Raw genomic sequence first — 24,249 nt, 5'->3', positions numbered from 1 at the left:
AGTGCAGTACTATCTCTGCATCGGCATAACACCACCTCCACATCAGTGTATCATCGCCAGTGCAGCCCCACCTCCGCAGCAATTCAGAACCAACACAGCACTACTTCAAAATCAGCACAGCACCACCTCAACATCCGTGCAACACCACCTCAGCATCACCACAGCACCAACTCTGCATCACTCAGTACCACCTGAGCACCACCTCTGCACCCCCTGAACACCAGTGCAGCACCACCACCTCGGCATCACTCAGCACCATCAGTTTCACTCCGCATCGCCTTTGCACTAGTACACCACCACCTCAGCATCACTCAGCACCACCTCAGCCTGCTCTTGGAATTTGGCATCTGATTCTCCCTTAGCGTTTGTCTGCTGCTAGTGTTATAATACAGGTACTAGTTTGAAACCTTCACCCTCCGATTATTTATGCTCCCTCAAAAAAAGCTAGAACAAACAACCATTGAAACGGCAGAAACAAGTTGCCAACATTGCAAGGACAAAAGAAAACTGAGGACATTTTTATTGTAAATACTTTTTCTTATATGGTCATTCAGTTGTACATAAAGCCTTCTTGGTCAAATATAAGGTAACAAAAATGCTTCTGACACTTTTATTATAACTTTTCAGCATCCACACTTCTCTACAGCACAGCTTAAAGACATTGGCAAAGTCAATAGCTCGGGCTGAACACTTAAAAGGTCCCAAAGGCGAGACCTATTGGCTATGCCAATGCTTGTTGTCAATGCAGTGGCACTTTCACCAGTGAATCCACTGGCAACTAAAAACAGGGGCACACGCGTTCACTGTAAAAGAAATAATGAGCTGTGTCTCCAGCTATGCGAAAAGGCTGGTTTAACTGCATTTTCAGCAGACTTTTATGGAGTGCCTCTTGCCAACAGCTGTACGTCCAAAAACAGGTTTATAGGTGCACCCAGCCAAGTTGGTTAACAATGCCTTCATGTTCCATCCGTGATCGGTGGAGAACCTCGGTGTGTTTATTAAGATTCATTGCTTACTTCTGAGAGCACTAACAATGAATGGTTAACATCCTCTACAGAGGGTGTTAACAGATGTTAACTGCATGCCCACATTAATGGGCCTGATTCAAAGATGGGAATGCAAAACAAGGACAACCAACAGCATTTAACTGCTGACAGCATGGAGACAGTGAGAATGTTAATACGGGTCCCTCTAATCTCACCCAACACAGTGTTTCACAGACAACTGGAAATTACTACAGCAGCCCTTTTAAAAATATCCAAAATGTGTATCGCTGCGCCAAGCATTGAAAGACGCTCTCTTCTCAGCAAAGGTCTACATTTTCGTTTCTCTCTCTATTCTATGGGGTGTAAAGTAGTTGAAAAGTAAATTCAGTCTCCGAGTACAGTAAAAATTTGAGCTCATTCCCAACTCCCTTCTTTGTCTGTTTTAAATGATTTAAATATGTAGGTATTGGTCAATAACAAAAAAAGCAACTCCGATGTTAGCGGATAAGTACGTTCTAATCAGGTAATGCATGAGGGCAGGTGAGGGGGGTCAACTTCCAACATGCCTTAGATGGTTTGATGTGCCAAGCTTCAGATGGTATCCAGGCTCTTTCGAGCCCCTCACATAAACCATGTATGTTCCAGCTAAGACTCTTGGGTATAGTGGTAACTTCTGTTCCTGACTGCTTCCCCTCTTCCACCTGCCCCCTCCCTTCCTCCCCACATTTCCCACACTGTCCTAAGCAGAGCTTTAAGTGGGATCCAAATAGTGGGGGATCTCTAAAAGGGGTGTTGCCTATGCATTAAGGGTGTGGCTTAAACATGTAAATTCCCGTTGTGTGCCACTTGACTATTCCGATGATGCTCCCCTGACCTCTGTTATTGCATCAAGATATACAACACAACGAGTGATACACACCTGGACCACCCAGGACTATCCGCTTTGTTAACGGTTGTTAAGTGGTTAAGATAACTGATTAACAACAATGAGTTTTTGTAAATAATGAATATTGAAAATGTTTCAATTCTTAAATTCTGAGATTGAATTAAACCTTACTGAGGCCTGTGCTCTGAGTAGAGAGGCCAAGGATTGAATGACTATGTATTCTGGACACGTTTCGCCCACTGAAACTAGCACTGCCTACAGCCTTCATTAACCCCATTGCTCTCAATCTTGCGCAGTTAGAAATAACTGGAGGCGACTCAGTTCAAAGTTTGCACTTTACAAGAGTAATGTGCTGCACGAAAAGAAAAACAAACACATCATCAGGGAAACAGTTAACCCTTTTATCGAATGCAAGATTAAGTAAAACGTGAAATATAAACAGGAAGTAATAGCTGAAATCGATAATCTTAACGTTTTTATATTAATTGTTCAGAAGTCGATCAGTGTTTTTGCCCTTCCAGTTAAGGACATGAATGAAGGCCACATAGACTGGTTTCAGCTTCCATTGTAACTAGTACCGGGTCTGGGACCCGGATGAACCCGGCCCACTTAAAGCCCTGGTGCTAAGCTAAGGCTTCCCCGTAGACTGTGTTTTAGATGCATTCATATGCACCCATAAATATGGAGGAGTTAAGCCCCTGTGTTTTTTGTTCCATTTGCAACATATTAGAGCCTGTTTATACGAGAAGAGGGAAGAATGGAAAAAATGTACATCACAATGCATTCGCTTTCCGCGCCCGAGCTTCCGCTCCTAAAACTCCACGTGCGCTTTGATAGTAGGGTAGATCATAAGGCGGACCGAGGCAAGTATAACTGCACTTTTAGGGGCATATTTATACGAAAATGATGCAGCGTGGCGCTGCAAGCCATCTGCTGCACCGAGCTGCATCATTAGGAAAGTGCAGGGATGCGTTGTATTTACAGCAATACAACACATCCCTGTGCTTTCCTCTGCGTTGGTACACAGTTGACTGCCTAGCGCCAACGCAGGCACCCTTGCAGCATTGCGCAAGGGTGCCTGTGTTGTAGGGATGATTATTTTTATGCAGGAAGGTGTACCTTCCTGCACAAAAACCATCACTGAAGGCTTTTTCCTTCTTCGATGTGTGCTGCACAATGCATCACACAAAGAGCAAAAAACGAGGAGAAATAAAGGTATTTCTTCTCAGCGTGCCACTTTAAGGCCTCCCCTGGGGAGGCATTAGAATCTGACGCATGCCCAGATTTATGAAACCTTTAAAATTTGGAAATGCATCAGAATCCACGGGTATTGCTTGGTAACACCCACAGCAACGCCCATGGAATACCCCTTTCATGCAAAGTAATGGGTGCAGGGGGTCACATATACAAGGCCATGTAAAGCCATGCAGGGTGGCTATGTGTGGCAATGTAAATTTGGTTAAGCATTGTGCTTCTCCGGGGCGTAAAAAAAAAAAGATGCGCCGGTGGCGCTGGGGCCTTGTAAATATGCCCCTTCATGTTTTGATACACTCTCCCGAAAGTACTTAAACACGCTACGGGTACCAGTCCTCATTAAGCACCGGTCCTCACAAAGAGTTTGTCTGGTACTGTCAAGGTTAACCCACGCTCTGAGGACCATTCTGTTCCTCACAGAGTGTATATATGTATATATATATGTGTGTATATATATGTGTATATATATGTGTATATATATATATATATATATATATATATATATATATATTCACTGAAAAAACCATAGGTTTCACACATGTTATAGTTAGCGGAAATTTTACTGATAAAAAACCAATGAAATTCCCCCGTTATAGTTAGTGCAGGCAACTATAACTCACGCGACCGCAATCCTCTGCTGATGCTAATACTGTATTTAGACACTTATTTGCCCATGTCTTCTTCCATACATTTTTAGCTATACATATATTACAAATATTTTTTTTTCATAAAGACACATATGTCATCAGCAGAAGATTGCGGTCGCGTGAGTTATAGTTGCCTGCACTAACTATAACGGGGGAATTTCATTGGTTTTTTATCAGTAAAATTTCCGCTAACTATAACATGTGTGAAACCTATGGTTTTTTCAGTGAATTTGCAAGGTTTTTTAAATGCTAATTCCTAACTATAACGTGTGTGAAACCTATGGTTTTTTCAGTGAATTTGTACGGTTTTTTTAAATGCTAAGTTACTTTACGCCATTCGTGGCGTGCGCGCCCACTTAACGCAGTTCGTTCCGTGCGCGCACGGTGCGCTTCGCGCACCGTGCGCGCACAGTGAGCACGCGGTGCGCTTCGCGCACCGCGCGCCCACTTTACGCAGTTAGTGCCGTGCACGCACGGTGGGCACGCGGTGCGATGACAAAGCAAGAAAGCACGTCAACAAATCTGTTTCTGCTTTCCTCCGTGACTATGGTATGGGTGCCATTTACCACAACAACTTGCGTTATGACATGCAAGACATTTATAGAGGAGATGGTGTGCACTTCAATGATGAAGGGAACAGAGTCTTCCTCTTGAACCTTAGACTCTGCATCGGTACTTACTTGTAGGTACCACTAAAAAATCATTTCATAAACACAACGGCTCTTTTTAGAGCCCCGTAATATCTAAACACTTAAATCTGATTTTCATTTTTTTTTTTTTTTTTCCTACCGTACGCTTACCGTAAGCTTACCGTACGCGTACCCCGTGATTTTTTTTAAAATCAATAAATGTTTTCTTTGTACTTTTCTGTCCTTCTTTGACCCCCTTACAAATGTTAGGGGGTCTGTAACTCTCCTCATTGCCCCCTTTCCTTGTTTTCACTCTTTTTTTTCAGAGTGAAATACACAAAATGGCGGCCGCCGCTTCCTGGTTTCGGCCGATTCGAATGTTTACTAAGATCTAAGAGCCAATCAGAATCGCGCTCGCGCACGCCACCGTACGCTTACCGTAAGCGTACGGTAAGCGTACCGTAAGCGGGCTCAGATATATATATTGATTTAAAGGCTATTTTCTCAGAATCTACTGAACAGATTTACACCAAACCTACAAAAGGCACTTCCTTGACCTAGGGACTACCTCTCTGCCAAATTTTGAGTAATTCTGTTCAGCCGTTCGGGCTGTAGCTCGTTCTAAAGGTCCTATGGAAAAATGCATGGGAAAAACGCGTTTTGGGACCCCCCTTTTATCTCAGCCCCCGCTTGACGGATCCCCCCGAGACTTTCAGGGTAGGAGCGGAGCGTAGCGCCCCACCTATTTTGAGAAATTCGCGAGGATTCGTCGACCGGCGCCAAAGTTATTCAAAATAGAATGTTGAGGTTTTCCTATGGAAACGTGGTCCTAACTATAACTACCTACTGGCGACCGCCAGTAGGTAATATATATATATATATACTCACTCATTTACCCACTCTATTCACCGAAAAAAGAAAGGTTAAAGTAACATTATAGTTAGATGAAATGCACAGTAAACATCTAACATTTTAAACTAAAAAAGAACAGAAATTCACCTGTTATAGTTATATCAAGTAATTAGAACTCGTGCCCTAAGGTAACTATAACTTGCGCCCCGCCATGCACGCGTATCTCATCAATAATATCATTGCAAATGTTGCAGTAGTATTATCAATGATGTCACAGAAGATGTAATGAGTGATGGAATATGTGGAGTAATTAGCAGTGCATGTGGCCAGCCCACCCGAAGGCTGCCAACTCCCTCGCTGGCTGCCAACCCCATGCCGCGCATAGCTTTTGGCGTGCGTAGTGTAGGGTTGACCTTGGACCCCGGGACCCCATCCTCCAGGGCCAAAACATATATAATAAGGGGAAGGGGGAGTGCAGCACCCCCTTCCCAAGCCAGAAAAGGCCCAGGGACCCAATCCCTGGTGCTGAATTCCATTAAAAAACGGAAGGAGCTGTGTGGCCCCCTTCCCGAACCTATTGTGGCCCCAGGGACAACATCCACCAGGGCCTCTCTAAACTATAGGTGGGTACTGCGGTGCCCACAGGGGGCCCCCACCAAACAACTCTTAGAATAAGGGGAGTAGGGTGCTTGTCACCCTCCTCGAGCCTCATTAGGCACTGGGGACCCCATCCCAGCGGCCAAATTCAATTATAAAGGGGAGGAAGCTGTATGCTTCACTTAAGCCTCATTAGGCTTCAGTGACCCCATCCTTGGGGCCAAATTCAACAAAGGGGAGGGTGGGCCACCACCTCCACCCTTCTCGGGCTCTGGGGACCCCATCCCCAGGTCCATATCTTTTTAAAAAGGAGTGGAGGGAGGTCCGGCTTCTTACTTCTTGAGCCTTTACAGGTCCCACCGCGTGCCTCACCCCTCCCCGAGCTTTTCGGGCCCGTAGACCCCATCTTCCATGTCTTTATTATAGGTGGGTGCACCGGTCCCCCCCTGGGGTACCCACCAAGCAACACTGGTGTTGTAGGGTGAGCCCTGTGGTCCCAGAAGGCTCCCAGCATTGTATGGGAGCTGGCATTGCTCCCGCCCAGAGGGAGGAGCTGTCTCTGTTTGCTCCCTCTGGGTGGGAGCAAAATGTGTTTTTCCCTGCCCACAGCAGTGTGGGCAGGGAAACAGAAGAGAACTCTGCTGCCAGCCGGTAGGAGCATTTTCAATTCCCCGCCAGGTGGGAGCAGACTTGCCTGTTTGCTCCCATCTGGCCAGAGATAAAAAAAATTCCCCAGCCAGGAAGGAGCAAACATGTTTCCCTGCCCGCACTAAAATGGGCAGCGAAATTACTGTTTCCCGGGGGTGAACTTCCAGGGACACTAACTACGCTGACCCAGAGTGCTGGGGTCCTCGGGCCTTTTACATTTCGGCCCCTGGGGATGGGGGAACTTTTCAGAATCGGGGAGGGGGGCCTTGTGCCCCCACCCCAAAATAAAAACACCGGCATTGACCTTCCTTACCCCCCCAAGCCCTGGCCCACCCTGTGTTTTTTGTTTTTTTAACACCACAAACCCTGCACCTGCCTCTTTTCATTTTTATTTTTGCTGGGGATCCTCCATAAATTTGCTGCAAAAAAAAAAAAAAAAAAAGAGAAAAATATATATATATATATATATATATATATATATATATATATATATATATATATATATATATATATATATATATATATATACACACTCACACACTCTACTGGCGGTCGCCAGTAGATAGTTATAGTTAGGACCGAGTTCCCCTAGGAAATCTGAAAATTCTATTTTGAATAACTTTGGCGCCGGTTGACTTATCTTCGTGAAATTTTCAAAATTAATGGGGCGCTCCGCTCAGCTCCTACCCTGAAAGTCTCGGGGTGATTCGTCAAGCGGGGGCTGAGAAAAAAGGGGGTCCCAAAACGCATTTTCCCCATGCATTTTCCCATAGGACATTTAGTCGAAGGTACAGCCCGAACGGCTGAACAGAATTACTTGAAATTTGGCAAAGAGGTAGTCCTCAGGTCAGGCATGTGCCTTTTGCATATATGGTGTCAATCTGTTCAGTAGTTCCTGAGAAAATTGCAGTTAAAAGTACATACATATCTATATGCGCGCACCGTGCGCGCACGGTGCTCGCAAGGGGGGCGCTCCAAATGTCCGCGAGCATAATTCTGATTGGTGGTTAGATGTCAGTCAACATTCCAATCGGTCGAAATCAGGAAGTGTCGGACGCCATTTTGTGTGTGACAGTGAAAAAGAAAGGTGGAGAACGTGAAAAGGGGGCAGGGTAGAGAGTCCCTGACCCCCTAGGCCTTCTCAGGGGGACCATGAAAGACCCCTAAGGTCCCCAAAAAAACACATTTTATAAATATTGCGCGGTGCGCGCACGGTGCTCGCACGCATGCGCGCACGGTGCACGCACGCACGCATCTGAAATGAATTACTTTTAACCCGATTTCTAAAACATGAAAAGGAGGCAGGGAAGACACTCCCTGACCCCCTAGACCTTCTCAGGGGGTCCCTAAAGGACCTTGTAAATAAAAAAAAAAACATTTTGTTTAATAAAAAAAATTGCCGGTGCGCGCACCGTGAAAAACCCTTATAAACAGTTTAAAAACATTTTTTTTTTAAGTTTATAGAAGATATTAACTATGCTGTTCAACTTTATTCAAATTAAAAAAAAAAAGAGCTGAGCCATTCCATATTACAGGATACAGTCAATCTATAACTATATACATAGGTAGTTTATTGTAAAATAAATATATAAAAAATATAATACATACATAAATTAGCATTTAAAAAACCTTACAAATTCACTAAAAAAAACATAGGTTTGACACACGTTATAGTTAGAAATTAGCATTTAAAAAACCTTGCAAATTCACTTAAAAAAAACATAGGTTTCACACACGTTATAGTTAGGAATTAGCATTTAAAAAACCTTGCAAATTCAATGAAAAAACCATAGGTTTCACACACGTTATAGTTAGGAATTAGCATTTAAAAAACCTTGCAAATTCCCTGAAAAAACCATAGGTTTCACACATGTTATAGTTAGCTGGACATTTCACTCGTACAAAACCATTGAAATTCCCCTGTTATAGTTAGTTCAGCTAACTATAACTCGCGCGACCGCAATCCACTGCTGATGACGTCACATATTACATCACTCATGACATGGTCAGTGACATCACTCATGACATCACTGATGACATCTCAAATGACATCACTGATGACATCTTTGATGACATCATCCAGTGAATATGTGTCTTTCTGAAAAATAAATATTTTTTATATATGTATATCTAAAGGTTAATGGAAGAATAAATGGGTAAATAAGTGTCTAAATGGATGTTTTTTTTGGTCAAATTAATTGTATAACTGACTTATTAACAGTATCTTAGTGAATACAAGTATTAGTGAGTAATGTTTAAATATTTAAATATCTGTATCAGTGTCTCACTTTGTGTATAAGTGGCTGCATGGGTTGGTGAGTAGCTACAAGAGTGTGTATATGGGTTATTAGTTCGTTTTTAGAGTATCAGTATGAGTGTCTGTATGGTTCAGTGGGGGATGTTACTTAGCGTATAGATGCATGAATGAGTGACTCACTGTTTGTATGTGTTTTGAAGACAGTATGTGAGCAGGACAGTATGGGTGGATGAGTGTGTGTATGGGTGATTAAGAGAGTGAATGACTGTCTCAATAGTGTCTTTATGAGTAAGTCCATATCTTTTAAACTAGTATATGTGAGTATTGATGTATATAAGTGAGGATATATGAGAGTGAGAGATTGGTAGAGTTCCTGTATAAATAAGTATGTGTTTCTATAAGTGATTGTTTAAGAGAGTAAGTATGTGTACGTTTCTGTAGAAGTAAGTGTAGTGGTGTGTGTATAGCTGTATTTGCAAGTAAATGGATGTTTATTTGCATGTGTGAGTATGTGTGTGAGTAACTCTATGTATGAGTGTAGGTGTGTAACAGGATGTATAGGTGTATGAGTACATATGATGACTGAGTACATGTATGAGTGACCATATAGAAGTGTTGATGAATGAGTGGATGCGTATGTAGATTTTGGAATTACTGAATAGGTTGTTCTAACTGATATTGGTATCGCTATAGTTTTCAAAACTTTAGTTTGTATTTTTCAATGTGTGTATCAACGTTTATATTAGGATAAGAGGAGGTCTGCCACTCTTACACAAGGATGATGTCATCAGTGATGTCATTTGAGATGTCATCAGTGATGTCACTGACCATGTCATGAGTGATGTAATATGTGACATCATCAGCAGTGGATTGCGGTCGCGCGAGTTATAGTTAGCTGAACTAACTATAACGGGGGAATTTGAATGGTTTTGTACGAGTGAAATGTCCAGCTAACTATAACATGTGTGAAACCTATGGTTTTTTCAGTGAATTTGCAAGGTTTTGTAAATGCTAATTCCTAACTATAACGTGTGTGAAACCTATGGTTTTTTCAGTGAATATATATATATATATATATATATATATATATATATAGATAGATAGATATGTATGTGTGTATATATATATGTTTTTGGCCCAGGTGGGTCCCTCCGAGGCTCCACCACCAGAGTCCTAAGATGGCTGCCACCACTTCCTGGTTGATGTGATGGCATCCAATCAGATCCCAGCAGGAGATATTTCGCATTGATTCTGGAAGACGATCCTGAAACCCAAGCTTTCAGCTGTAAACCTTTTCATTGCTACACAGCAACATTCAGTGAGCTGAAGCTGTATGATGGACGCCATGCTATTGAAACACGAGTAGAGGATCCTTGGGAATCCAGGGACCTTATGGATGGTCACAAGGGGTACTAAGTGGCCTGTTATGACCAGCGTGGGTCCTAGGTATGTCCATCAGTGGAAAGTGCTTAGAAGTATAGGTTGCACTTCTAGGTCACCACAGAATGCTGGAGTAGCAAATAATGTGCAACAAAATCCAGGGCTTTCCTGTTTCGACTGAAATGCAAATATTTCTTACTGTGGTGTTTTCTCGGTTATAATCAGTTTTGACAGCAAACCCTAGTTATGCTGTATGAATACACCAATAATAGTCCAGTCAATAATTGTGTGATACTCTTTATTCAGGAGACTTGGGTGGCACTGTATGTTTAAAACTCTTTTTTCTCATTTCTTTCCACTCAGTTTGTCAGAGTTTCTGATGAAACGGAAGCAAACATTGTATATACACTTATCACGCAGCAATGGAAATTTCCTCCTCCCAACCTGGTGGTGTCGGTCGTGGGTGGTGATGGAGATTTCAAGATAAAGACTTGGCTGAAGGATATCCTGAGGAAGGGATTGGTCAAAGCAGCACAGAGTACAGGTCAGTAGATGCACTGGGGTGACTGGTGGGATTCACTGAAGTGAACGAGTTTTGATGCTGTCTAAACAATTGACAAGATCCTGTCCATTTTTTGAAGGTTTATTTGGGGAAGCAATGTATTTATTGATTAAGCGTTTCTAAAAGATAACAACAGTTCACATTTCTTGTTATCTTTACAATTTGGAATGACAGATGCATCACTAACATCATACTTGCTGGTTGGGAGAAACTCTATTTAAGTCCAGTTGTAGTTGTTTCCACCAATAAGAAAAGATGTGCTATAAATCTTGTTTTCTTAGAAGTTGTTTTTGGTCTCGCATTTTGACCAAATCCTGTTTGTCACGTGCCTCCTAAGAGTCCCTCCAATTCTCTGAATACCTGTTTCTAACAATTGCCTACACTTAAGGTACAACAAATGCATCCGCAATCTCAAACATAACTAGTATACAAATTTGTATTCAGGGATAAACAGGATTGTGTGTTCCAGATCAGGTCTACTGTTGGCCCTGGGGTGCTCTCCTCTCCCCCACAGTTCTTCATCATCACAGTGATTGTCTGTATATTATCAGAAGCCCATATGTCTTACACATTCATAATCCTACTGAGTCAGTCTAGGAGGAGTTGCATTTTTACCTTCAGATTTAATGTGATAAGCTACCATAGGTATTTTAGCTGCATCTATTAAGCCCTTTCTATCTAACCAATAGCATGCATTTCCTACTTCCCGTAACAGTATACATGACTATTCATGTTTGGGATTCAGATTACAAGCAGACAATTCAGGTCTAGTTTTAGGTTTAAATTAATATCCCACATACTACTCTTGCTTTAATGAAAATATACAAACTCAGTTTTTGGCCTGTCAGAAATAAGATTGTTAATTTTGAATGGGTCCTGGGGTACACCTAGCAGCTCATTAAATCTACTCTGGTTAGGTCAAACAGAATCGTTGAGAATCTCTGCTCAACACATGGTAGCTAATAAACAAGCAGCAAGCTATTCCCAAAGAAGTGTGCGCTATGTTAAAGCAGTGCCAACAATTTAATTCTAAAGAACACAACAAAATAACATTTCCATACCAACAGACAAGTGCAATGAGCAAAGACAACCAGCATATCAGAACATGTTACAGGGATCAAGAGATATGAATTTTAACATGTTTCATTGCCTCAAAAAACAACCACTATGAAAAAACCACAGTTTACAGTGGATCAGGACCTAAGCACAATTTCAGGCCAACAGTGATGGAGTGGCGGTCGGATACACCAAATGGGGGTTGTCCTGTTCAACGGTCCTTACTTGGGGCCTGATTTAGATCTTGGCGGACGGGTTACTCCGTCACAACGGTGGCAGGTTTCCCGTCAGCCAAAATATAAATACCATAAGATATAATGGGATTTATATTTCGGCGGATGGGATATCCATCACTGTTGTGACGGAGTAACTCGTCCGCCAAGATCTAAATCGGGCTCCAAGTCTCCAACTGCTGAAAAGGCTGATTCTGGTCACTGTCTTGCAGTCCCTACCTCCTCAGGACAGGCTTCCGGGCCCCAAATCTCTTTTAAGGTAGAACTCCTGCAGGGCCTAGTACTTTATAGTAAGCTGGTTCCTCTTGGAGTCAGAAGTCCGTCTGCTTTTAGTGTTCCTGAAGCAGGTAAACAGGAGTTCGACCACTTGACCCTTAGAAAAACTGTCCCTAGGTGCCAACAGGATTCAGGGTCCTTGAGTCTTTGTGTGAGTCTTCTTCCAGCAGGAACCAGGAGTCGGAAGTCAGGAGTCCATTTCCAACAGAGCCACCTTCTTCAGATGGTGTCTTCTTAGGTCTCAAAAAAGTTTGGACGAGGTGATGGTGTAGATTCTAGATTTATCATGTGCACTAGCCATGATTGGAGGAATTCCAGTGGCCAAGCCTAACAACGTTTTTGCAGCCCCGCAACCACCTTTTACAGCATTTCCTTTTTGCCTTACTCTAAAATTACCTAAGAGCCCCTGATTAAAGATGGCGGGACCCAGCTGCCACCAGGAAGGCCTGTCTTCAGCTTCTTGGCATCAGCCCTACCTGACCGGGTCAAAAGAGGGTAAAAACTGTTTATCCCTCCTACTGTTGCTGGAGCCTAACTGTCTAGGAGGGTCTTGCAGCTGAATAGAAGCATCTCCAAGTTGAAAGAGGTAGTGCTAAATGTGCCCTTTGTTCTGCTAACTGTTCCTATCCACAAAGCTATAGCTAATCCCTGCTAAATGATCAGCTGTTAACACCAATTGGCAAATTTCCTGGGCCCAAGGGCAAGCCATTGTTGTCTGAGCCAGAGTTGTTAAGTCTCTGAGCTACAGTTGTTAAGTCTCCTAGTCAAGGATGTGTATTCCAGCTCTGGAGGTGTGATGAGCAGCAGAACTAGTTTTAAGAAAGTAATTTTTCTGCTGCAGTTATCAAAATCTGACTTCACCATTGTTTGTAAACACTAAGCCGAAAATAACTTTGAAGCATTTTAACGAAGCCTTTCTTAAACAGAGGTCGAAAAATACATATTTTTATCCAACCTAGGCCTATTAAAGAAGGGTAAGGTCAAGCCTTCTAAGTGAAGTGGTTTTGGGTTTTTATTTTACTGTGAGAGCACACTTAACCTAATATGTAGTGCACTCTATTTTTATAGTATATCAGCCTGCCGTGTCTGCTTATAATTCACACTTCAGGGATGTCTTACGAATATATAAAAAAAGGTTTTTCCTACATGGCAAAGGCATTTGTCCCTGCCATGTGTCACTGCAGTGTATTTAAACTGCAGCCCAGTGGGTGCTCCTGGCAGAAATATGTTTTTGTTACACATGTGGGTGGTGTAAATATACATTGAAGCCCACATATGACATTTAACTTTCCATGACCTAGGTTCACTTTAGGTACCATTCACAGTGAACCTGGAGGGAAATTAAATAGACCAAATAGGCTGTTCCAATGAATAGCACTTGATGTAGACAATGGGCACTTTACTATTGGTTAGCAGTGGTAAAGTGGAGAGAGTTTTAAATTCAAAAATAGGGTCCAGAAAAAGGTGAAAATTGGGGTCACTATGCAGAAACATGGCCCCTCTTTAACAGGCAGTTAGAAACATTTCAGGGGGAGGGGAGATTTAGAGGAGGGATGAATTCTAATATAGTCTCTTCCTTTGCTAGTATTACCAAATGATGCAGTAGTGCATTTTTAAAACCTCATTGTTTATAGTACAAATGTAAATTTTATATGTAGGTGATGTGCTTTCTGATAGCTTTAGGAATCCTGTCCCATATCCTTTTCTATGGCATTGATACTAATTGGGTGTTCTAAAAACAGTCTTGCTCAAAGCATATTAGGCATGATCTAAATTGCAAATTCAATTCCTGAATGTTTTCACTAGTTATGAACTGGTGCCTGTCAGTTCAGGATTACCAAAGTCAACATACACATGCCACTCACCAACAGTGAATGATCTGTGACTCTACCAAGCTACAAGTAAGACAGTCAAACCCAGAGTGATCACTTTAGTCCACCATTTAGTCCTACATTCAGCCCTTCCATTGGCCTGGTAATGTTCTTAGCAGACCCTCCATTCTCCATCAGTCCAATATCGTGCCTGTCAGACCCCTATCAGTTCAACGGTGTCCCCGTCTGACCATCCATGCCATACTGGACTTTGTGTCACACCAGGCCTTCAGAACAACATCAAGCCATATTAATATGTTAAGGTCAACCATTCCCTTTAACCTCTCGTGCTTCAGTTAAACCAGCAACAGTAATAACAGGCCATCAGCGCACCTACCATGCTGCCATCAGTGTTCCATTAGACTATGGTTTACAGGCCATATGTGTGCCGAATTACCATGAAACCCTTGGGGGTCTTTTATGCACCAGTGTACCTATGAGAATATTAGTGCGCTACAAAATCAGCAAAATACCAGTGGGTACTTCATGTGCAGTTCGTCCACCAGTGTCCCCATAGTACCAGCTTTATTATATTAGGCTTTCAGTGTCACATTAATCACTAGTGTAACATCAAGCCACAGTGATATGTTGAGTCTGTCCTCCTTTAAAGTTCAAGTTTTTCCATCAAAACAGAAGTGTTGCCATCAAGTCATTCTCTGTATTCTATCAGACTAGGATCATCACATCAGTCCTTCTTTGCTACCACCCTCAAGGCTCTGTCAATCCCCAGCCAGTGTTCCCATCAGACCATCCTTGCTTCATCTGATCAACAGTGACCCCAGCAGACCCTTCTCCATCAGTCCAGTATCTGTCCGCGCTGAAGTCATTGCTCCATCAATTCCCTACTGGCCCAGTTATATTCTATTTTGTTTTACTTGGGGGTTATAAAGTCCTTTAATCACAAGGCGGTGTCCTTGGAGTACGTTTGAGTATGGTACAAATAGATGGAAGTGGTATGCCAGGTGATGGAAAGCCAGTTGATCATTTGACCGGGATGGGGGCTATAAAATATGTCCCCATCATCATGACAAAGCTGTGACTCACAAACCAAGAGATCTGAAAGCCTGGGTGAGAAGGTGAATGCAGTCTTAGGTGTCAGTCCTGTATCAGCATTATTCTGTAAATGTCACATCAGGTTGTCAGAATGACCTCACACCATATTGATATCTAAAGGTCGTTGGTGCAACCTTTAGACCCATAGTGCAGCAGTGTCCCCATCAGTGCTCCTACCAGGCAGGCATCTATCCAGTTAAAGCCACCATTGCTCCCATTAAGGCAATAGAGTTCCCACCAGTCCCCATGGGTTGTACAGGCAATCTGTACTCCATCAGATTAGCAGTGACCCGTCAGAGCCTAATATGTTCCACAGTGCTTCATTAGTCATGTGCCACCATCAATTTACCATTGTCCACGTAAGACAATCACATTAAAACATCAATACCCTAGCATATTGTCAAGACATATCCCAATAGAACCTTCCCCCCCTTCTGAAATTCTCTGTTTCACAAGAATAATCGCACAAGTTGGTGGAGGCAATAGCAAAAAGACAAGCCAGACCTGAAGCCGTGTCAGTACCTGGGAGGGGTCAGTGAATGGTCCCAAAGCATCTAGATATTGGTGGGTGATGACTACTGCTTGCAGACTTACGAGGTCAATGGTTTGCTAGTAACGTTATGATATATTGGACTCACAGATGACCTTTTGTTTATGTTTGATGTTCTTTCTCAGAAACCATATGTTTTGGGCACTTCATTTTTTAAATTTAATTTTCTTTCTAAAATAATATTCTTTTGGGTGTTGGAACACATTTATTTTTAATTATATACTTTTTATTAGGTGTTATCGGGTTGTATGACCAAATCTCAAACTATCCCTTCTGAGTAAACCTTAAAGGCTCGATTACAGCTTCCATTGGTAGGAGTGGATGCTATCTGGACTTCTATGTAACTGTATTCTTGGTCTTGAGATGATGAGATGAAAATATAGTACCAAGTACTGACCCTACTCAGCACACCCACCTTGTCATAGGATCTGGAGATAGTCTACTGCCATTCACCTACTAAACTATCAGTTTCTCGTCAGACCAAACGTATAATTTGTTAATGTTAACATGTAAAGCACATTTAGGCCTAATCTAAAAAAAATAGCATCAAATCGTCCTTGACTCACCAATGTTGCCGTCAGATCATGAGCTTGCCATAAGTTCATCAGTATATCATCCTGTATCGCCCCATAACTGCTACAAGGAAACCATCAATGCCCAATCTGACCATGAGTTCCCCCCAGCATTCAGTGTGACATTAGTGTACATAGATGTCCCATGAGCTTTCCATTAGATAATCTATTTGCCAGCAGACCATCACATTCTTATCTGACCATGGGTGCTCCATCAGACTATCCGCTTCTCTCTAGACCTTCAGTACCCCATCAGACCTTCAGCTTCCCAACAGAATATCAGTTTCCATTGGATGAACCCCATTCTCACCAGACCCCGTGTCCCTTACACGAAGCACTGCACCAGCCAGTACCCACACTTGTAAGTCCAAAATAATAGTTCTCCATCTAACCATAAACTTCTTGTAAGATAGCTGGAGTCCTACCTGACCATTAACTGCCTATTAGACTATAAGTCACCCATTAGTCATGGTGTTCCTGTTGGAACATCTGTGCCTCCATTAGACATTGGTTTTGCAAGAAACCATCTATGCCCCACCATACTCATACCCATGTGTCTTATTAAACCTCCCTACTTTTAAAGAGAGTCATTGCTCTTTCACACCATCAATGTGAAAAGTGTCCGGGCAGGCTATCAATGTCCCTTCTGACTGTCAGGTTCTCATTTGAGCAGCAGTGCCTGATCAGCATCTGGTCCACCTGTCTATCTTCCATCAGATCATCAATGTCCTATTTGTGTCCCTTCTGGCTATCCGTATCCCTTCAGACTACCACCAGCTTCCCATCACACTTTTTTGCCCATTTCTGAGCCACAGTTAACTATAAGAAATCCATTTGATTATCCTGTCTTAGATGGTATTTGCGGGTTCTTACTTGATTCACTAATCTTTTTCTTCACTCACTTTTTGATTCAGGGGCCTGGATTATGACTGGTGGCATGCAGGCTGGAATTGGAAAGTATGTGGGGGAAGCAGTCCGAGACCATGCCACTGCCAACACCAGCAAGACCGATAATAATAAAGTTATTGCAATGGGCATCGCTCCCTGGGGAATTATACATAATCGTGATAGTCTGATCAATCCCAAGGTAAGGAAGAGGCATAAATCAGCATCCACAATAGATGGCCGTAATCACCATGATAGAAATACCTTAGGATGACCATGACACGGCTGGGTGATGCTCACCCTGCTGGAGTCAAATGGCAGTTGCAGTGCACAAGTGCTCTTTTAGGACTATATGAGATGGACAGGGCAGTGCTGGGAGGAAGGTGACACTAATGGCTCTTGTAGAACTAAGAAGGCACTGCTAGGAAAGTCCACCATGCTAAGGCCGTATGTTACTGACAAAGCACTGCTTGTGAAATTCTCACACGGCTCGTGTCTAGTAGCACAGACCGGGCACTGAAGATTGCGCTTCTAGATGCCTGCAGCATTGAGATGTCCGTGCTAGAGGAAGCTCATGTGCCTAGGGTCCCAGAGCACTGTCACTCCAATTGAAGAGGTACTGTGGCAAACAGTTATACCACTAAGATGTAAACTGGATTTCGTGCAGGTTAATGCTATAGCACTGTGGTACTGACAGTGCACTTGTGAAGGTGGCGCTGATGCTGGTAGGATTTGTAACAGTGGGAAGGTGAACACAAAGAGTACTTTAGAACTGAAACTGCATTGCTTGGACTGAGCTGCTGTGATGAAGCTCACACTATTCAGCTTTTGGTGACATTACTTTTTTTGAATTGCACTTTTTAAAAATGTATATATTTTTTGCATATCTGCTGACTGTTAACATTTCTATGTACTGTATAATTCCAGGGCTCCTTTCCTGCTAAATACTACATGGGTAATGTAGATGGCCCAACATATTGTCTGGACAACAACTATTCTGCATTCCTACTGGTGGATGATGCTATGCACCAGAAGATGGGAGGGGAGACCGACTTCAGAGCACGGCTGGAGGAGCACATCTCCCGTCAGAAAACAGGAATTGGTGGTGAGTTGCACAAGAACCTAATGAAGCTGTGCAATATTTAGTGCCACATCACTAAAATTCTGAGTTGGGTACTTTTAAAACCAAGTATGTTCTCTATATACGGGCAATAGGGTGAGGATATGCGGGATGTAGTTTGACTAGTTGTTCGAGTTCTACCGTCTCTTTCTAGGTGTGCATATATGATGAGATGCACACTGGTTATAACAAACAATCACTGCTCCTGGACTTTATTCAAACCGGATGACCTTAAACGAAAGCCATTAAGAATCGGCCATATTCCCAGGACATGCTTTTCTGTAGTTGGAGGGCAGGGTCTCAGACAAGAGTCTGAAGCCATTTAGGTAGGAGGTAAGTTCTTTATTTCATTATGGGTGACAGTAATAGCAGGTAGGTCCTGTCATGGCTCTATCCTCCCTTTAGCTGTCTCTATCTCCTAGCTACCACTCACACAACACACACCAACATTATGTCACTTCAGCCACTCACCGCATTACTCTCAACATTCCAGACGCCAGCTCAAAAGTATAGGGACTGGAGATACACAGGATATTCCAATGCTCTGGGGAGCTCCGAGTGTTTCAGAGAGCAGAGCAGTTCACTGTGTGTCCCCATTCCCTACACATCTATTATGGTGTCTGGAATGCTGAGAGAGGAATTCTGAGAATAATTGAAGTAGCCGAATGTTGGTGTGTGGTGTAGAGAAGAAGCTAGGAGATAGTGATGATTTGATGCTACTATTAAACTGTCCCTAACCCACCAGCGTTGCCATCAGATCATGAGCTTACCATCAGTTCATCAGTGTATCATCAAATCATAGGCACTCCATCACTGTTACAAGGAAACCATCACTGCCCAGTCCGAACATCACTTTCCCAACATTCAGTGTGACGTTAGTGTACCATTAGATCATAGATGCCCCATGAGCTTTCCATAGGAGAATCCACTTGCCAACAGGATGTCTTATTCCTATCTGACCATGAGTGCTCCATCAGACTAACAACTTCTCATCAGATCATCAGTACCCCATCAGACCACCAGATCTTCAGTTTCTCATCCGAATATCAGTTTCCGTAAACACTTCGCAGAATTATAGGAGCTCTTATTGAAGAAATAGTGACTGAGGCACAGGTACCTGAATGGTTTACATTACCATCCATCTCACTTATCTGGCCATTAAATGTATTTTATTTATTTGAACATTAGTTATCCCGTACGGCTCACTCACGGAGGAGTATCTCGGCGCTGTGCTGCTCAAAAGAGGATAAAACATTCTAAAACAGCCAAGTCTTCAAACCCTCCTTAAAGGAGATCAAGAGCGAAGACTAAGAGGGAGTTTATTCCAGTGATAAGGGGCTGTGTAAAAGTGTAACGCCCTGAACGTCTCAGGATCGTTTAACAGACACGACAATGAGGACGCAACCACTTGTGAAGGGTTAGTTCTTTTAATGAAGGCAAATAAAATACAAAGAACAAACAAAAGTTATAGTCACTGGAATCCTCCAGGCTAAGTACGTTACCAGCCCACAGCACGGATGGTTCTAACCGTCCTCTGCATATACGCCGATCCCGGCGTATGCCAACAGAGGGCAGAAATGAAATGGCCGACAATGCCAATCGGTAGGCTGTGAGGGGCACGAAGAGTGTTGGGGAGAATCGAGGAGTCAGGGAAACACCCAGCCGGGGTCTCTACCTGAAGGGAGCAGCCGCTCAACCTCTTCCTCAGACTGCACCGGGACGCGGAGTCACCTCCTGGTGATGCGTCACCGATACCCCAATCACAAGCAAGAAGACTGAACCGAGAGCAGCCGCTCGATCGATCCTGTGGACTTCCGAGTCTGTAACGCGGCAAACACCTCCTGGTGTGCGTTACAGCTGGCAGTCCCTGTGTCTCTGGTCGGGCTGGGAGTTACGACTCCAACCAGCAAAAGCGCCACTGCGCTTGGACTCAGCCGAGTCAAAAAGCGAAGCTCAATGGTTGACCGGTAGAGCTTCCGGGTCCTTCACAGGTGACGATGGGGCAAGACACGGCCCAGGGAGTAACGACTCGACCTACCTCCGTTCTTGCCTTACTGGAGCACCACTCCGGAACACTGCTCTTCACGAAGCAGGTACGTCGGTGTAAACACAATATCCGACAGCCTTGTACCTCCCGGTTCCTCCCTTTATAGGGCGTGTTTTCCTTGAGTTATGTAACAGCTCTCCTGTTTACATAAGGGCGTGTTTCCCTTGAGTTATGTAACAGCTCTCCTGTTTACATAAGGGTGTGTTTCCCTTGAGTTATGTAACAGCTCTCCTGTTTACATAAGGGCGTGTTCCCCTTGAGTTATGTAACAGCTCTCCTGTTTACATAAGGGCGTGTTTCCCTTGTATGACAGGAATTCTTGACAGTACATCCTCCCTCTCAGCGGCTCCCCACGGGTCCAGCGCTGGCAGGAAAACGCCGATGGAACAAGGAGACCAAGCGCGGAGCATGAACCCCTTCAGCCGGTTCCCATGAATGCTCCTCCGGGCCATAGCCTTTCCACGCAACCAGGTACCACATTCTTTAGGAGTAGTGACGCCAATTCCCCGGCCGTAGGGACTCTCTTGCAGGGGATGAAGTGCCCCATTTTCGTCAAGTAATCCACCACCACCAGTATTGCCGTCATCCCCTGGTCTACCGGTAGGCCCACCACGAAGTCGAGTGATATGCTATCCCATGGTCTATCCGGGGTCGGAAGTGGATGTAAGAGCCCTTGGGTTCGGCCATGGTCGGCCTTCATGGTAGCACACGTAGGACACTCCTGTCCCCACCTCCTGACATCCACTCTCATGGTTGGCCACCAGAAATGCCGTCCCATGCTAGCCACCGTTTTTTCAAAGCCCAAATGACCTGCGCATGGAGAGTCATGGCACCAGATGAATGCTTGTTTCCTTAGCCTAGGCGTGGGTATCAATAGGCACCTGCCCTTCAGGGGTATCCCGTCCTTCAGCTGCCATTCTCTGTGACTGAGGAGCCACCTCCGCCATGCGAATGACCTGATCCCTCTCTTTATTCCCCTCAGGAAAGTATCCGGTTGGATAACCCCCAATACCATCCTCGGGGAAATGATGGAACGCTCGGTTGCAGGCAATGGTTCCTTAACTGCAGATTGACGGGACAGGGCGTCCGCCTTCCGGTTTTCCGTCCCCGGCCGATATGTGATGCGGAAGTTGAACCCCGCAAAGAAGATCATCCACCGCAGCTGCCTGGGAGAAAGGTGTCTAGTGGCCGTCATGAACTGTAGGTTCCGATGGTCCGTGTACACCGATACCACATGTCTTGCCCCCATCAACCAATGCCTCCATTCGGTGAAGGCGTCCTTGATTGCGAGAAGCTCCTTCTCCGCAATATGGTAGTTGCGTTCGGCGTCGTTGAGTTTGCGGGACATGTACGCAACGGGATGAAGCACCCCTGTGTCGTGGTTGCGTTGGGACAAGATAGCCCCCAGCGCCACATCCGACGCGTCCGCTTCCACCACGTAGGGTAGATCCGGATCGGGGTGAGCCAACACCGGCGCCTTACCAAAGGCGCTTTTCAGGGCCTCAAAGGCTTTGTTCGCTTCAGGGGACCAGACAAACTCCTTGGACTTCCTCAGTAGCTGTGTGATTGGGGCCACCACTCCTGAAAATCCATCTATAAACCGCCTGTAAAAGTTGGCGAAGCCAATGAAACTTTGGACGTCCTTCACGCTTTGGGGCACCGGCCATTCTTTCACCGCCTTGATCTTTCGTTCTGCCATCTCCTGTCCCTCTGGACTCAGCATCACTCCGAGGAATTCCACGGATGTGACGTGGAAGTCACACTTGCTGAGTTTACAAAACAGCATGTTTTCCCTCAGCTTTTGGAGCACAGCTTTGACGTGGTGTACGTGCTCCTCCACACTGGACGAATAGATGAGGATGTCGTCGATATATACGACCACGTAGATATCCAACTCCTCTCTGAATACCTCATTCAAAAAGTACTGAAAGGCTGCCGGGGCGTTGCACAGACCGAACGGCATGACGAGGTACTCAAAAAGGCCGAACCTGGTCTTAAAGGCGGTCTTCCACTCGTCTCCGTCCCTCATGCGCACCAGATGGTATGCCCCTTTCAAATCCAACTTGGTGTAGATACGAGCTTTCTTGACCTGTTCCAGAAGTACACTGATGAGAGGCAAGGGGTACCGATTTTTTATGGTTATCGCATTCAATGCCCTAAAGTCCACACAGGCTCTCAGCTCCCCATTAGCCTTCGGGATGAAGAAGAGTGGCGAGGCGGCCGGAGACTTGGACGGGCGGATGAATCCTAGCTTGAGGAGTTTATCCAGGTACCCCCGGAGATGCACGTTTTCAGGCTCCGTCAGGGCATACAGCCTGCCGCTGGGAACGCTGGCCCCTGGCACCAGGTCGATCTGGCAGTCAAACTGTCTATGTGGTGGTAGCACTTCCGCCTTCACCTCATCAAATACATCCTCAAAACTGTGATAAGCCTGGGGGAGAGCCACATCTTTTTCTGCCGCTGTAGCCACCGTCTGACTCCCGCTCTCATCTGCGTCAAGGGATTCCGTTCTTATTCCACAATGCAGGATGCAATACGGTGACGTCATTTCGATGCGATGTGTTTGCCAATCCACAAAGGGGTTGTGTTTCTGTAGCCACGGCAATCCCAATATGACACCATATTGGGGCGCTCGGATGATGTTAAAATCGATTTGTTCCAAATGGTTCCTTCCATATCTCATCGGAAGGACCCCCGTGTGCTGTCCGATGGGCCCCGTCACCAATCGCCTTCCGTCTACCGCATAGACGTCTTCGGGTACTGCTTTGGGAAGAAGCACTAGCCCTAGCCTGCATGCCTCGTTGTGGTCCATAAACATGCCAGTGGCCCCTGAATCCACCATGGCCACAACGGGTATCCACTGGTCATGCACTCCCACGTGCACCGTGATAAACAGGTGTCGTTGTCCCTTAGTGACCGAGTTGGAAAGTGAAGGGATGGATGAGTGACTCCGAGATGCCCCTTCTCTGGTCTTGGAGTCCTCTAGTTTTCCGCCGGTATGTCCACCACGGCTGTTACCGGCCGGTTGGCCCGATAACGTGACGTCTTCGGTTTGGCAGGGCATTCACGTACGTAGTGGCCTTTTTTGCCACAATATAGGCACAATCCTTGTTTACGGCGTGACTCTTTCTCCGTGGCTGTGAGGCTCGCTCGTATTGCGCTGATGTCCATGGGTTCTCCCTTGGATGCGGTGGAAGTTTCAGGACTTCCCACCGTCACATAGGATGGAAGGGATTTTCCTTTTCTCCCATGATCCCCCTTTCTTTCACTTAGCCTATGTTCCAGCCGTAATACCAGGTTGATAAGGCCCTCACATGTCTTGGGTTGAGGGTCAATATGAGCCACGGCGTCCTTGAGCTCATCGCACAGCCCTTGATGGAAGAGCGCCGTCTGTTTAGCAACAGGCCACTTGGTTTCCGCAACCAGCCTTCGGAACGCGTTGAGATACTGCACCAGGTCGTTGGATCCCTGTCTCAACTCAAGCATTTCACGGTCCGCCGTGTACGAGTCAGCCCTTCTGTCGAATACCTTCAGGAATTCCTCGCGAAAAGCACCCCAATCACATAAGAGGGGGTCGTCCCTGCTCACCAGAGGTACGGCCCATTGTGCCGCGTTTCCAGCCAAATAGGATATAAGGAAAGCCACACGAGCCTGACTCGTGGGGAACGCCTTTGGTTTGCACGATAAATGTAGCGCCACTTGTGTGAGGAATACCTGCACTGTGTTAGGATCCCCACTGTACCTCTCTGGTGTTGCCAAGGGGATGGCTACCGGCATTTCCACTACTACCGCAGGGGTCTGGTTCGTGAGGGAGGTGCTGGGCGTGAGCGGGTCCAATTGGATAGCATCCAATCTGGCTTTTACATCGGCTGTTTCTTGCCTAGAGGC

At 44.8% G+C, this 24,249-nt stretch overlaps 1 protein-coding gene across 2 annotated transcripts in view; it reads left to right on the top strand.

Moving 5' to 3' along the window:
- Nucleotides 1–24,249, top strand: part of LOC146809407 (transient receptor potential cation channel subfamily M member 4-like) — a 388,425-nt gene that overhangs the window by 206,325 nt on the left and 157,851 nt on the right. For both annotated transcript variants that reach the window (XM_085616252.1, XM_085616251.1), the window contains exons 4-6: nt 10,500–10,680; nt 17,224–17,396; nt 18,122–18,299. In XM_085616252.1, the coding sequence (XP_085472378.1) occupies nt 10,500–10,680; nt 17,224–17,396; nt 18,122–18,299 (532 nt within the window). The remainder of the gene's footprint in view (nt 1–10,499; nt 10,681–17,223; nt 17,397–18,121; nt 18,300–24,249) is intronic.

The sequence above is a fragment of the Triturus cristatus genome, chromosome 7, assembly GCF_964204655.1.
Source record: "Triturus cristatus chromosome 7, aTriCri1.1, whole genome shotgun sequence".
Taxonomy (NCBI): Eukaryota; Metazoa; Chordata; class Amphibia; order Caudata; family Salamandridae; genus Triturus; species Triturus cristatus.
The sequence above is the reverse complement of the archived record's forward strand: the minus strand, read 5'-3'. Positions and strand labels throughout refer to the sequence as shown.